This window comes from Thermobia domestica, chromosome 12 (genome assembly GCF_964235325.1).
Source record: "Thermobia domestica chromosome 12, izTheDome1.hap1.1, whole genome shotgun sequence".
NCBI classification, from domain to species: Eukaryota; Metazoa; Arthropoda; class Insecta; order Zygentoma; family Lepismatidae; genus Thermobia; species Thermobia domestica.
The window spans coordinates 60055842-60072338 of NC_137465.1; the positions used below are offsets into that span (position 1 = coordinate 60055842).

The window sequence follows — 16497 nt, forward strand, 5'->3', positions numbered from 1 at the left end:
ATCTTGTAATGATGTAAGTATTTAAACCAAGGACATTCCAACTTAGTGTTCTTAGAACATCATTAATATATATTAAATAACAAGAAAGAGTTAATATAAGTTTCCCCAACTGTTGCATTAACTTTTTGTTTTAGAGGAAGGATTTCCTAAGTGCTATTTCTACGGATCGACAGGGCGGAAATACTACGCCTTGGTCATGGAGCTTCTTGGCCCCAGCCTTCAGGATCTATTTGTTATGTGTAACAACCATTTTGAACTGAAAACTGTTCTTATGATTGCCTTGCAGACAGTAAGTAATTGTGTAGGTGTTCGTTGGAGGTTATTTTGACATGAGGAAATGTATATTTCCGTTCTCCGAATGAAATAAGTTTCAACTCGTATGCCGTGTAATAATGTTGATACTCTGGTTTTTTTAAAAAAAAAAGTACTATTTCTGTATGCAGGAAATCATTAAGTTTCTTTATTTTCGTTTTGTTGTGATTTTTGCTTGTATTCGAGCAGTAGCAGTACATCAGCCGCTTCTCAGAAATCAAAGAAATTATGTATTTTGTGATATTTGGGACTTCAGATACTAACTAAAAAAAGTAACCGATACAGAGTTAGTAATAAGCTGCAATGTTATGTACACCTTAACAAAGTCGCACTACCACTCATATCTTTTAAGAAAATATTTTACAGGCAAACACATTCATATTGTTTTATGAATGCATTGGATAAAATAATAATAGAATTTTTTCAGCGTCAGAACGGTTGACTGAGAGGAGTGGGTTGTGGACATTGATGATGACCACGCGTATATTTGAATCAATTTCGATCAGAGATCTCCACAGTGGGCACTAGCAAATCCTATTTCAAAACCAAACTTGTTTCTTTCGTTATTTTCTTTTAATATTTTGGAAAGAATTGGCTTGCCAAAGGTATATTGTATTTTAGAGACATACGGGGATATTTACCTGCTTTATTGGTTATTGGTTGGATTTGAAATTAAGTGTCCCTTTCAGCATCGAGGCTGTTTGCAACATGGGGGTACAGTTTAATGTAGAATCCGAACCACCATAGTAAAATTCAGATTTCACGTATCCACCGGGAGTCTAATCTTGGGACCCCCTGCACCAAAAGTATTCGTGCTATCCCCTAGGCCAGCAGTGAGATCTTGCCTCCTTGATCAATAGTTACAGAAGGATGAGTCATAAGTTTTGCAATATTTCCACAACCCAAATACCAGACGGATGTACACGCTCTGATCGACCGTAAGTACAAGGTCAAACTGGCGCAAGACGACTGTGTAACACGGAAGCCGCTACTCCGTCAGTACCTTCATTTTTTTAAGGCAGTGATGATGAGTGCTCAACAAGTCTGATGTATGAACTGTTACAGTGTGAGTTAAACTCGTGCATAACACTGCGGCAATAACCCAAAATATTCTTCATGCGAATGGGGAAGGTTGAGTGAACCAGACCACAACAACTAGTTGATTCCAGAAATTTCGTGCAGGTTGTAAAAATGTTGATCACCCAAGGTTCGACCGCCCCAGGGTAACAGATTCTGAGGTCATAGGGCAGGCTGTTGAGCAAAATCCATCCAGCAGCACACGACTAATGTCTAACCAGCTCCGCCTGTCTCAGTCAACTGTAGTGGATCACCTTCACGAACGCAGGAAAATCATCAAGGCCCTCAGGAGAGTGGATATGTACGAACAACTGCTGTAAAATCCGTTTGATGTGCGTTTCCTGAAACGGATTGTTACATATGACGATTTATTTTTCGAAATCCGAACTGGGAAAAATTTTTGAGCAAAGGCCAATTTCAGAAACGGTCGTCAAAAAGGGCCGTTTCGCGCATAGTCATGCTCTGTATGTGGTGGAACTACTAGGAAGTAATTACTTTGAGTTCATTCCTAATGGTCGTACCATCAATTCCGACCTCTATTCCTAGCACTTGGAGCGAATGTATGATGTACTATGCCAAAAATATCCTGCTTTGGTGAACCGTAAGTACGCCCTGCTGTAAAAGAGTAACACAAAACCACACGCGACTCGAAGAACGCAAGAAAAAGTGCATGAACTCGTTGGTATCGAACTGATGGCACACTTGGCATATAGTCCTATTCTTGCTCCTGACGAACTACCTGTTTCGTTACTTGTCGCACATTGTGAAATCGCAATGCTTCATCAACCTGCAGGAGGTGGAAATAGAAGTGACTGGCTGACTTAATCTCTGACAAGATGTGTTACCGACGTGGAATAAAGAACTTACAGGAGAGTGGCTGCAGACAGTCCAACATGAAGGGCTGTACTTTAAATGTTAATTTGCTTTCATTGTACTGTAATAAATACAGGTATGTTGTATACCAAAATATTGCAAGACTTATGACTCATCCTTGTATAATTCTTTGTTTGTGTACTTTAATAGAAAAGTCTTAATTTTTCATGACTAAAAACGGGCAGAAGTTAAGGGACCGAAGCATCTTCCCCTCTTGTACGAATAGTAACAAACTTCTAATTTTCCCATGCTTTTCAATAGTGAAACTATATAGGGCAGAGTATAAAGCTAAAAATGAAATCTGACCACTACTTTGTGAAGCTTTGCACTCATACCAGAATTCGAACCCGAGACTACGCACGTATTCTATTCAGCTCCTAGAGGAACACTATTGTATAATCTTGTTACCCAGACAACTACTCTTTTGAAAAAAGAGGTCTCGACACTTTACCTTCTACCGTTATCCACGTTTCATGTGCATTAGAACATGCTTCAGAAAATTATTTCTTTTGTGTGTGTTTTACTAGTGAAACGGATAACATAATTGTTTCGAATGTTGGAAATCCCATGTTCAGTCTTCGCTTGTGATTCCATCTTTTCATTTCCGTAGTTTGAGATTCACGACATTCGAATTAACACGTTGACCGCCACTATATATTTTGACCTTTCTCATCTGTGCGCCACGGGCAACAATCCGCCTCTAATACTTTTTCACCTTTGTTTTAACCCCATAAATGTATGATTTTCTTTGTGTATGTGTATGATTTTGCATACACGCGTGGATATTAAATTTTGACTTCTACGCCATATGTATGTAATAGCATACACACCTATAAAGCGAACGTGAAAAAGTGCAATATATATTTGTGTGTATGAAAATCCATACACATGGCAGCCAACGTGTTAAATATAATAAACTCCTTATTATCCGCCGAACTGAGTGGCGTAGCTACTGCGGATAATCGAAATTCGGTGGACAATTCGAAAAATGATCGGAAATGACACAAGAAAATGCCTTTGACTAATCTATTCAATATGTCGTAATAGACATCAGTTTTCTGTACATACAATTTGTTTGTTTACTTTTTCACCAAAAAAATAGTCAGTTGTTTATTTTTTTTGTGTTATGACACTCTTCTATTCGTATTTTATTCGATTGTAATCCTAAGTGGATAGCTTACTCTATCGTTGTTAATCTGGAGTTTTCTAATTGCCGTAATTTATCATCTCAAGAAAGAAAAAGAGGAAAAAGATCGAAAGTTTACTGTACTGATCTACTTCAGTTTTACTATTCGATTGGTACGATTAAAATGTCCGTATCGTATGTCACTTTTACAGGTTTGAAAATGAAAACTGCAGTACCTAGCAGGTAGTCTCCGACTGCATCATCACACTTTAGCCGTTGCGTGGAAGGGAGGGAAATATGGATGGCAGTTATTGTATTTAAAGTGTCCGTATCTCGGAATCTATTAAGATTAGAGACATGAAATTTGATATTTTGACTTTTCGTTTAAAATAATTAAATACGTGTTTAAACGTTTTCTTTAGTGTCCGCGGTGGCACAGTAGTAGAGCGTTCACTTCTGGTGCGTGCAGTCCGTGGTTTGATCCCAGATCACAACAAGTGGGCTTTGTATTGGACACACACCGTGTTCATTGGTTTTCTTGGGGTGCTCCCGTTTCGTTCCATTTTCTTCAATTCACTTTTCATTCATTCTCATCATTGCCTCCTTTAGCCTACATGGCATAACTGGTATGCAAAACTGAAGTATTTCATTTCATTTTTGCAGCGTTTTTTGATATTTTCCATAGAAGGGAACAAAAAAGTATGGAGTTATAAATGTTATACAACAAAATTGTCATAACTCAAAATCCCTTAAAGGTAGAGACGTTAGGGAAATGAAATTTTGTATTTATACTCCTTATTCTATATACGTAAGTTTGCGCAACAGAGTTATCAGAAATTCAGCTTTTAACGGGATAAGGGGAGTAACTTTTAGCCTTTTTCTCAACATACAAAAATTACTTCAAAACTCTGTCTCATCATCATGGGAGAACGAGGGAACAATTTGAAATGAATTTTTTAGCATAGGACTCGAACCGGCATGTGTTTTTTATCATTTGACTGTGATTGAAACGGGTTTTAAGGGTGAAAAGGGTTTAAATTTTTCGCAAAGAATATCATAAACTTCTTGTGTGGAGAACAGGCATCTCAACTAGTTCTTAATTTCTGTGTATATGAGCATTGTTTTATTTTAGTTATGATTTGATTATATGCAAAATAATTTGTCAAGTTAGAAATAGCAAATTTCTGTTCTTCAACTTATTCCAAACAGATATGCTTTCTGTGCAATCAAGAACTTCGTAAACAAGTGGCGAGAACACGAGCATTTCCGGCGTCATACCTGCAAACGTTTGGTTAAGCTTCAAACCTAAAAGTAAACAAGACAGTGATGGGAAGTTTAACAGAGATAAGAATCTTAAGTGCTCACTCTGGGAATCGAACTGGGATTCCTTATGCATTTTGAGGGATAATTAAGCGTTGAAGACAAGTATATTCATATATAATTTGCATACAAGTTCGTATAGATTTAGAGAAAACCAGATTGCAGTTTTTTCTTTTTCTAATAGCAAGCTTGTTTTAGGTTGAAACATCTGATGCCTACTGACATTATAGATTACTAGAGCGAACTTCATGTGCATATACTTTTTTTTTATTAGTATTATTGTACACCCATCTGTTGTACAAGGCCGTGTTCGCTTTCATGACCGTTTAATTTTGAACCTGCTTGTGTGTTGAAGTGCATGTTTCGATTATTTTTTTCTTAATGTGTGTGTGCTCGTATTTTCTCCTATTTCGTTGCTCTCTCGTCCATTTCCGAGATAAATTTATACATCTCTTTAAACTTAATATTTTATACTACATTCTGTATATTACTATATAACGGAGAAGAGATGTATGATTATTAATCACTGATATTCGGAGAAGGAAATACATGCTTTCCTCGTCATTTTGATAGATTTTGCAGTTAGTAATGTGTAGGAGGAGAGCATCAGAAATGTTCCCCGTAGTCATAAAGAGTGCTGAAGGTTTTAATTGCTTGAAGAAAATAGATATAATGTTTGGCTACTTGTGTGATGCACATTTACTTTCTTGAGGCTGTTTGCTTTTATTTGATGAATTATTTCTTTTTATGCTACTCCTCAACGCATTACTGCCTGCAATGATGTTGGGTATAACGTGTGATTTTTTTTGTTACTTTATTTAACGTATTGTTGTTTTCTTTTCTTGTTTTTTTCCTGTTCCGCTTGATCACTGGGGTACCTGCGTCAGAGGGTGTACCTGAAGTATATTACTTTGGGCCATGTGGGAAATACAACGCTTTAGTAATGGAGTTGTTAGGACCAAGTTTAGAAGACCTCTTCGACCTTTGCGGAAGAAAGTTCTCCCTGAAGACCGTGTTAATGATTGCTGCTCAGCTCGTAAGTAATATTTTATTCATTGCTTCATTTTTCCGTTCTTTCTAAAATATCAGACGGAACTTTAACGTTTCATCTTTAGTATATTCTAATAGTGAACAGTTCCATCATTTATTTATTCAATATTGCACATGAGACAGTAGATTATATTGAGATAAATGTGTGATACAAGTTAGCAAAATTACCAGGTGTGCGAGCGACATTAGTAGCAGAATCGTGTTTTAATACTCTTGACAGTTAATTTTGGTTTTATTGGTAATACGTGACTTTAAAAAAAAAAAAAAAAAAAAAAAACATTACCACCCATGCATGACCATTGCGGTTAATTGAAATGAGTGTACCAGATGATTATTGGGAAACAGATCGTCAAGGTCAATCGAAGCAAAAATGTGGCAGAGTGGCAGAAAGATTCCATTGTGCTTGGATTGAATTCCGGGTTTTCAGCTGTCTTTTCGGTTTTTCACCTGCATTGCTTTTTTTAAATTTCTTTAAAAGTTTAGACCCCGGTTTCACTTCACATTTCAAACCGAACTGTCCAGCATGTGTACAAGGAATGTCTAACGGACATGCAGATACAAAACTGCGTCAGAATTATGATCACAAATGGACCCTAACCGTCAACAATTTTACATGTCATTTCAAACCCGACAACATCAGTGTATGTGAATATGAACCAGCATTTTTAGTTGGACATTATCAGTGGCCAGATGTTACCTTTTCTCCATCTCAATGAATATGCAGTAGACACTTATGTTCCAATATGACAATTCCCTTATCGTTTGTACATGGTTTGGGAAACAGTCGGACACCCTGTTGCACCTGATATTGCCTGCAAAGTCCCCAGATTTAAATCCACGTACATATTTGTGTGACTGGAACAGCAGGCGAAACTCAGACAGAGGCAACCCCATACGTCTAGTTGGCTAAAACTATGTCCTATTTTATGAATGATAATTTTTGGTCCGATGTGCGTACGTATATGTTAGGTGAAATAGTCCTTGACGTTAACGCTCAATATTAAATGAAACTGCTTATACAGTAAACAGTAAATGATAATTCCCAAGGTAGTATAGGTTGCTATCTGCATTGGCGAAAGAATGGCACAATGTTTTATGCATTATTGGCAGTTTACGGGAATTTAGTAATACATTTCTAATCATGTTTTAAACACTTACGAAAAAAAAAATAAATAGTGCACTGAACTTTGCTATTCTTTCGCCAATTCCGTAAATGAGACGCATACTAGCACGTTACCTTTTTAAAGTTGAACGTCTCACGATTATGCTCAGAGGGTAACGAAGACTGTGATGATGGTAATTAGTGAAATGAAGAAAATGGAAGGAAACGGGGAAAAACCCCGAGAAAACTCACGAACACTGTCTACAAAGTCCATTTAGTGCGAACTGGGGTGGAACGAGAGACCCAACGCACTAGAGGTGAGCGCTATACTAGTGAGTTACCTTGGCCCTACTTTCGAAATTATCCTAGGTATTTCCATTTGTTTCCCGCAAATGGTTTACTCTAATTCAAAAATATTATTATTATTATTATTATTATTATTATTATTATTTGTTTGCTCTTCATCCAGTTTCCTTAATTAAACATCATCATCATAGGAAATTTGCCTTACTGGCAGATCACTTGCTGCACACTTAGAAGCTTCCATGCACTATGATTGTCAGCTTCCATGCACTATGTTCTCTAGAACAAGGAAAGGACTAGGTTCCAAGAGTGGCAGGTTGTTCTAAACTTTGATTTCTAAGTAAACAAAGCATTGGCTAGTATCTAAATCATATTTATATTTATACAATAAATTTCTTCACCTTCCTTACTTTTCTATTTATTCTTTAAAGCTTCTGTTTCAGAAATTTATAAAATTAAAATTCTTTCTTTCGTTATAATGTATATCGATTAACTCAAAACATTACCATTGGAAAGTTACATATGTTGCATTTTTTTTTTTTTTTTTAACTCGCCGGAAACAAATTATGTCGGAAGTTAATAGTACATATCATACTTAATGCGTTTATCTTCAGTTTTATATCACCTTCTATCTATTGTAGCATCTTTATCCTACTTCCCTTTTTTCCTTTTTATCACGGCCCTTAATTGATCAGTTGACAGTGTTCCAACCACTTTCTCATCCTGTCTTAAAAAACTTATGATCTTTTTCAACAAAAGGAGAAAATATGTATACTGACATAGATAACGTTAAAATGGGTTGAAAGAATGTCATTTTCATTTTGCGATCGAAGTATGAATATCTAATATTACAGACACACTGTATATTCACAGTAAAGGGAACTTAATTAAGTGTAAAGATTTTCCTGTAAGCAGTGTGTGAAAAGAGCAATGCATAACTAATTAACATAACTAACACCGAATGATGATTGATGATTGGTCGACATAATGCGCAAGTATTATATGCATTGGTATTACTCTGGTAAAGAATACCACGTGAGTTGAATCTTAAGATGGATCGTTCGTTCCGATATGAGTATTGATTTGCATTGTCTTTTGTAAACTGATGACAATCTGATACTATTAATAGCATTAGAGACTTATCCAATTGCACGAATTACTGCTGAAAAAACGAATTCTGATCCACTGACAGAGTTTTCAGGTTCTCCCTACAATTCATACCAACATCATTTTACATATATTATCACAGGTAAATCATGCATGGGAGAAGTAAGTTTGCAAGCCTACCATTAGTTTGTTTCATGTTGAAATTCTCGGTGTACGAATAGAAATTCTTGTGATTGCGTTGAATTGTTAGGTTGGATCCCGGAAAGTACGTAGTAGAAATATGTTGTTTCGAATTTACATATCATTGTTTGAATGCGCCAGTATGTCATACCTTATATGTGTTGCTGAAGTTAGTGAAGTTCTGTCTTCCGTATTTAAGAGAACTTGGGATATCATGCTAAAGATTTGGTGCGTATGCTACCATCTAAAACTTAAGAACAACAAATAAAAGATTATCAATTACATAGCATCAGGTTGGTTTGTTAATTTGTATTTACATTTTTTTAAATCGACGGCGAGACTATATACGATACACCTAAGTCTAAGCATCTGAAGGGTGTTTGATGCCCTTCTAGCTGGGATCAAACCAAGTAACTCGTCTTCAAAAGACTCGCGCTAGCCCGAAGATCAGGGAGGAGCGTTACATTAGTACGAGAGTTAATTGCATAGGGATCTGCAGGATTTTTTTTTTTTTTCAAGAGGGAACATTAGTTTGTAGTTCTTTATTTTTTATTTATTTATTTTTTTTATTATTTCATTTATTTTTTAAGAAAAAAATATATACTTTAAGCATATAAGACTCAGCTCGAGTAAGGGGAAGAAAAAGGACATGGAGTCACCTAGGGGCTGATTGGTATGGTATCCTACCGATATTGACGGCGTAGTATTCAGTGAAAAGACATGATTTACTTACGACTAGTATCATATAACATTTTTACAACAGAAATTGGAAACAAAGAAATAAAGAAAATATCGGAGAATTTAGAAAACATTGCTCGTGCCCAGACACTTAATTCAAATTATTGATTCACTTAAATTCCATGGCGTCCGCACCCCTTTTCCTCTGCGGACGTTAGTAGTTGTATGCTGAAGCAATGTGGAACTAACGTGCTAAGAAGGTAGAAGGCATGCATTTATAATTTTTCTTTCAGGTATATTACATTACGTGAACATTTAAGGAACTTCAATTACCTAATGGATCCTTGCTTGGCCTTGTGTCTAGCACGCTTGCCTTCGGTGTGCGTAGCCCCGGGTTCGATTCCCGGTGGGATACAGTTGAACAAAAACAGTGGTTCGGATTCCACTGTAATCAGTAGGTCCACATCTGCCTTAGCCGCCCAGGCATAATCGTCGGACGTTAAACTCAAACAAACCAAATTATATTACCTAATGTCCATACAAGTGATGGCTTATATTGTCAGCGGGGAATTTACAATATGCACCGCCCTACGTAAGAATTGTCTGGAACCCAGATTAATATTAGTAGTAGTAGTAGTAGTACAGAGGTGAAAACGCATTTAAGAACTCTCCTTATATATCGTCCTTTTGAAATTCGCGCCACAGAAGTGTGTGCAGAGGGCAAGATAGTCTTAGTTTGTAATTCCCAGCACACTAGTTATCGTAGAAGGCAGGCACATTAGCATAATTGTAAAGGGTATGCTACTGATAGTTTGAAAATCTTTAGACGGTTGTAATTGTGTGGATGATTCCGTTATGGGGACAAGAATAAATTTTTGATCCGTTCTTTTAATGTAAAATGTCAATTTTTTCGTTATTTTAAACAAACGGAGCGAAATAGTAGTAGTAGAAATAAAATAAAAATGAAAAATTGTATTTTCGATTTTAAAAAAATGTTGCGCTTACTCAATGTTTTTTATTGTTATTTTATGTTATTTAAAATGTCCAGTATTCGAAGAATCTGGAAGAACTTGGTCAACAGTCATCGTTTGGGTGAAAAATGAGAGACATGTCACCCTATTAGCCAATAGTTTTTTTTTTTTTCATTGGGCTGTATATCCACATCTAACATAACTCGTCACCTCGGTTAAAGAGTCAGTTTTCGATGCTCGACGAGTAATGGCTACGGGGGAGGAGGGGGGCGCAGTTAGCCCAGATGCACGTTTAGACTTTGTATCCAACTTTTTATTTTCGTATGTTTTCATTCACTTTTGTCATTTGCTTCTATCACCAGAGCAGTGGATTTTGTCCCACAATAAGTATCAATGTGTGCCTGTCCCGATAGAATAAAATATTACCAATAGAAAGGCCGTAACAAACCTAAGTAAGATTAAAATAGAACGATATTTTTTATCAAGACCTCTCGGTTAAATGGTCAGTTTTTGCATTTGATCTAAGAAAACCAGGTTCCTAATTTTCTGTAAGTCTCTATTGTTCGGATTCACTATTCAATTACCGGTACATATATGTGTCTAGTCTAATATGGCACTGAACGTGAAACCCAAGTAAATAAAAAGAACCTACTTAGAGTTGCCAGACGTCCCGTTTTTTCGTTCTTCAGATTGAAAAAAAAAAAAAAAAATTAACCCTCAAGAACTAGTATGTCTCACATAAAAACGGAAGGTTTTCGAAGTTTCATTTGAAATCTCACTTCAACGATTACAGAATTGAGTTGTCTAATATACTTTCCCATGTGTGGATAAATATTTCTAAAGATACTGTACAGCTGTTCAATAATTTTGGATTTTTATGTTTCCTTTCACTTTTTTTTTAGTAAGGTGTCTTGTTTAATTTTGATACCGGATTTTTTTTTTTTTTTTTTCTGTTAAACTTTAAGAGCCTGCGTAAGTCTTTAAAGAAATTTACTTTTTGTTTATCGTTCTGAATTTAGCATAAATGTATTTTTTTCTTGCTAAATACTGAATTTGTTTCATTTAGGGTAGCGTTTCTGACTCAGGTGATGACGCAACAAAGAAAAAAAAAACTCTCTTCAATCATAAATGGGAGGGTCTGTCGTAATTGGCGCAATATTTAGGACCTGTTAAACACAACAAATCGGAATAAGTAACGCCGGGCAGCTCTTCATATATTACCTTTCACATTGTTTATACATCCTATGTGGGGCTTCTTTTATGTTAACTGTATAGAATGAACAGAAAAATTAGTAACCTGCAGAATACAGGTAATTACGAAATGAGTAGGAACCCTGACCTTTATATATAGCCTGAGGTTGGTATCCCGCTTTTTCGTTTACAAAATCTGGCAACCCTAAACCTACCAGCACTATATATCTTTGTTTTTACTTGATATATTAGGACATGCACAGATAGTTACCAAAATGGAAAAATACCTGTAGTGCGATACTTCAGTTTGTGCTATATATTTGCTGATTGTGACACGAAACACCGAATATAAAATAGGATTATTCCAGAGTCATACCGGCAAAACCCGGTCAGCATCTGGAAGCACTTGTTTCTACAATCACACCCCGACAGAGCTGCATGACCTCAGCATCCGCGGTTAGGTTGCATATTTCGAAACTTCTGATCACTGTCGCCAAAGTGATAGTGCGCGCTGTTTGGTTGCGTTTTTGTGTCAAAATTGATTTGGAACTTCTCTTCCTGAGTTCATACAGTTACAAGTAAAAAACACAAATATTTCAGTTGCTTCACAGTTTCCTTTTTTTCTTGTCCTCCTCCACACACTCGCCGAGATTTGCAATTCAGAAAAGTTACTTCATTAAATATATCATGTGGTAATTCAATTTTCAGTGCTTGATGATGAAAGACTTGAAAATGTGTTTGCTTGTAATAATATATTTCGAATTAAAACATCCTAAGGTGGTCATAATTTTGTATTCATGATTTTATTCTTCCAACACGTGAAGAAGAAAAAAAATATTCGACATTGTTTATCTTCGTTTTTCATGCATTTGTTCGAAAATGTTGAGTTATGCTAGTAGAGGTCAATACAATAATTTTGTATTTTCTAAATGTTCTAATATCCTTTATAAATATTCATACTCGAAAAGGGTAAGTAAACCCGTTCACTATGCGGTCAGATCTTATTGTTCTTAAACTGATTCGCTTTGATAGTGTCGTGCAGTTAGTAAATCACAGAAAAATACAGTAGTGTATACTTAATTTTATGTATGAAGCGACTCATTAACAGGTTTGTTCAACTTAAGATTGCAAACAAATCAACTTATTCACCATCTGTGCTTTCAAAGAGAATTAAATTTTTTTTCTGTATATATATATATATATATATATATATATATATATATATATATATATATATATATATATATATATATATATATATATATATATTTAAAATTTTTTCAACAGTGAACATGAACAACCTTATTGTTGAATTGAATCAGTGAGTGGTTAAAAGAGAATCATTCCACGAATACCGTTAACTCTAATTGCAATAGACGAAAACACTATCGTTTACCGATATACCGTGTGTTTATACAAAAGATATTTGTATAGGGGTTATAAAGATATTAGCATACGCTACATATACCCTATACAAATATTTTTGTATAAACAACGGTATTTCCGGTAAACGATCGTGTTTTCGTTTTGCAAGAGTAAGGTATTGTGGAATGTTCTCCTTTCTCCACTCTTTGATTCAATTATTCCTGTTAATTTTAGAATCATATCCGGGCAGTTCACAACCTTTCCGAGTATGGATATTTAACACATACTCTTAAATTAACATTAAAGCTGATAAATTGTAATGTTAATCTCTGCTGATCCAATATATGGAACGGCATTAGGTAGGAAACCTTAAAAATTAACATATGTTCGTGGGTTCTAAAATCCTGAGGTAAATGTGGATTATATTTAGCATGTAAATTATATGTAAATTCGTGGAAACTAATAATACATTTCCTCATAAAATGCCATAATAATAATTGTAGTAAACTCAGATACAACCTGGGACATTTTGATAGGATTAACTAACGTTTACATAAATGCCCTGGGAATCTTAATCAGATCGTTATATTCGTAGTATGATATTGGCAACCAATCCTGTTACTTTCGTCAGCTAAACACTAATAAAAAGCTTCGACTTCACAAATATTTTACATTTTATCCAACTGAACTGAAGTGAAACACATTAAGTTGTTTTTATATTGGTGCCGATAAATTCTGCGTTAGTGTGCAACATTTCATTAATATTGTTAGTTTTAGTTTTTCTATAAAAGCAAAAATTATATATAATAAAAAAAAAAAAAAAAAGTGAAGCCGAAGCTCTTCATTAGTATCTAGCTGTTAAAGGCAACATGATCGGATGTCTAAGCCATACTAAAAGTATAATAATACGATTAAGATAACCCTGCAAATAAATGAAATGAGTGTTAGTTAATTTGTATTTTAAAAAAAGGAAAAATTACATGAAAATTTTAGTAATTTGTTATTGTTACTTTTTTATTTTATTCAATTACACTGAACAGTATTGTTGAATTGTTAATCATTTTTTAAGGTAAACTTGTTGTATTAATTTGTTTGAATTTTATTAAATATGTAATTTTGTATATAGTTGTTTCTTTGTAAAAATAATTTTATTTTCTTCATTGCCCGTTGTTTAAAAACTTATAATAATAAACTCTTTTCAGCTACTTAGAGACATACTACGAAATTCTAATTGTTTTTTTTTTTTAGGTTTGTGTTGACCGCAGCTTAAATATAATTTAATTTACCCATTTCTCTGATAGGGATGTTAACAATTTCAGAGAGAATTAGTTTTTGTAACTGAAACAAAAAGAAATTAGGAGGCATTAAATGTAAACAGTATATTATATTTCGCTTTCAATCTTTTTCAGTTCTTGATAAGATTTTAAAGTTTTGATAAACTTTGGATATACTCTAATTTTACATTTGTTAATGTTTAATCCAATATCTCTTCATACTTTACAGTATTGTCAAGCTTTTGCTTTGTAGCGTACTTAGTAATCTATAAGTTTTGATCTTAAAGAAATAATTATCGTTAGAATTCATAATGCTAGAGTGAGTGAAGGAAGATATTCTACTAATAGGCGAATACCATTTATTTAAATATCCATTGTTGAGTTTCTTTAGTATCTGATACTCTAGAAAAATACTGTTATCAGTTATCAAATACTGTTATAATTGTGACATACTTTTTATCAAACAGTTTCCTGATTTTTTTTTTTTTTTTTTTTTTTTTTTTTTTGATCAATTTTATAAATAATTCTAAATATGCTACTTCGAGGAAACGCAAGTTTCGTAATGTAAATGAAACTTTTTTGTTGTTCTTTAAAAGAAACACCATTTTCACTAGGAATTTGTGGTTCAAGCGCTGCTTAGAAATCTGAATTCACCATAGTTGCTAGGAATATGAAAGATGGTAATGAAAACTAACAGTATTTAGACAAGGAATTCAGAATTATAGCAATTATTCTCCTAACTTCATAAATACATAGCATACTTTGCAAACAATTTCCATGTCGTCTTAGAATCCAGTTATGTATTTATTGTCGCAGTCTCATAGCCGGCTGGGATATTTGAGCAGTCTGCGTTATTAGGGTGACGATTTCAAAAATAATCTGAAGCAGGTTTGAATCCTGCTCAGGGCGTAACTGTTACGTATATTTATTTCATTACCATCATTCACTTGCCAGTCTCCTTTAACCTAAAGATCAGAAACAGACATAAAACTCAATTCAGTGTCACTCTCTCATGTCCATATTTTTTGAAATGTAATCTAATTCTGACATGTATTGAATAGTTATCAATTTATGTTTTTTGCATACAATTTTCGTACCTTACACGTTTTAGCACAAAATGTTGAAAAATTAGGTACTATACATTTTGTTCGTGAACAGTAAGACACAATATAAAACACTGCTTGCAAACAAAATAGTTTTAATCCATGGATATTTTTGTTTCCATGTTAAATAATATTAGAAAATAGCATGCAGTAATGTGATTCACAAAGAACTATTTTTATCTTACCTTGTCTTGTTTCATTTTTTTCTTTCCTATTACGTAATGTTAAAATATACTCATGTGCTTTATGCTCAGAAGTAATAGAATTATTTTGTTTTTCAGATCAACAGGATAGAATACGTTCATACTAAACGTCTCGTATATAGGGATATAAAGCCAGAAAACTTCCTTATAGGGCGCGCTGCTGTTAAAAAGGAAAAAGTTATATATATTATAGGTAAGAATAAATTATATTTTAGAAGCTGGTTGAGTTTCAGATTGACAATTTTCATATACTAGAAATATTAATTAATTCTGTATTAACAGCTAGCTGCAAGTTTTCGATAAACTCTGGTCACGAGTCTTATCGTTGCCCCAAATCAAAGACAATCCCTTATCGTAATTGAGGAAACTTACTTTTTTCTTCTACAGGTTGTAATACAATGGAAAGTCACATCAGTAAATAAATTAAAATAAATAAATAAATAAATTTTAAAAAAATCATACTTAATGTACTAATTCTTGTTTACAAGACCTAGAACATTAGGAGGAAGAAAAACGTCCGCTGAATTACCATATTGTGATAGTTCTATTTACTTACCGAAAATCCGTTGCTAGTACTTAACACAAGTACGGAACTTCGGTGCTACTAAAATCAACAGGAAGATTAACATTTTTAATAAAATTTTGTAACGTGCAAATATTAACAAAAAGACATCGTTTGACATAGTTTGCAATAGACTGTCTGCATATTAGTGTGTCAAAGGACAGTGTTACTGCTACATCATGTCTTTCAAAACTTTTCATAGAGAATACACATATAAATAAAATAACACAAGTTCTGCATAAATTTAAATCTCACATTGAGAGAAATGACAGAATCATTCCTCATATGCACTACACTTCATCGCTGAACACAAGTAAAGATAACCAAAATAAGACATGGGACGAAATTGAGTCAATATGCAAAATTCTCAGTAAAAGAACCCAACAGTTTATTGGTTGTTTATTGAAACTACTACAGAGTTTACATGTACACATTATATTACCATTAGTCATTTACTGATATCTTTTGTACAGATACTGAAAGATATAAGAATAAATTACAATACAAACAACTAGTACAACATTAATAAACTTTTAAAATAACTACAAAATGATTGTCAGTATATTTATATTTTAAGTTGAACCCAGGGATATTTCGGTACAAAAACAATGAAACATGAAACCTTAGCAACTATTCGTTTAAAAAGTAGAAGGAAGTTAAGGACAGGGTAGTCCAAAAGTGTGGAAACATCCTAATAAGA

General features: G+C 34.1%; 1 protein-coding gene across 3 annotated transcripts in view; it reads left to right on the forward strand.

Moving 5' to 3' along the window:
* The window catches only part of gish (casein kinase I gish), a 253937-nt gene that overhangs the window by 159044 nt on the left and 78396 nt on the right, over window positions 1-16497 (forward strand). For all 3 annotated transcript variants that reach the window (XM_081733729.1, XM_081733731.1, XM_081733730.1), the window contains exons 4-5: window positions 5596-5744; window positions 15314-15428. In XM_081733729.1, the coding sequence (XP_081589855.1) occupies window positions 5596-5744; window positions 15314-15428 (264 nt within the window). The remainder of the gene's footprint in view (window positions 1-5595; window positions 5745-15313; window positions 15429-16497) is intronic.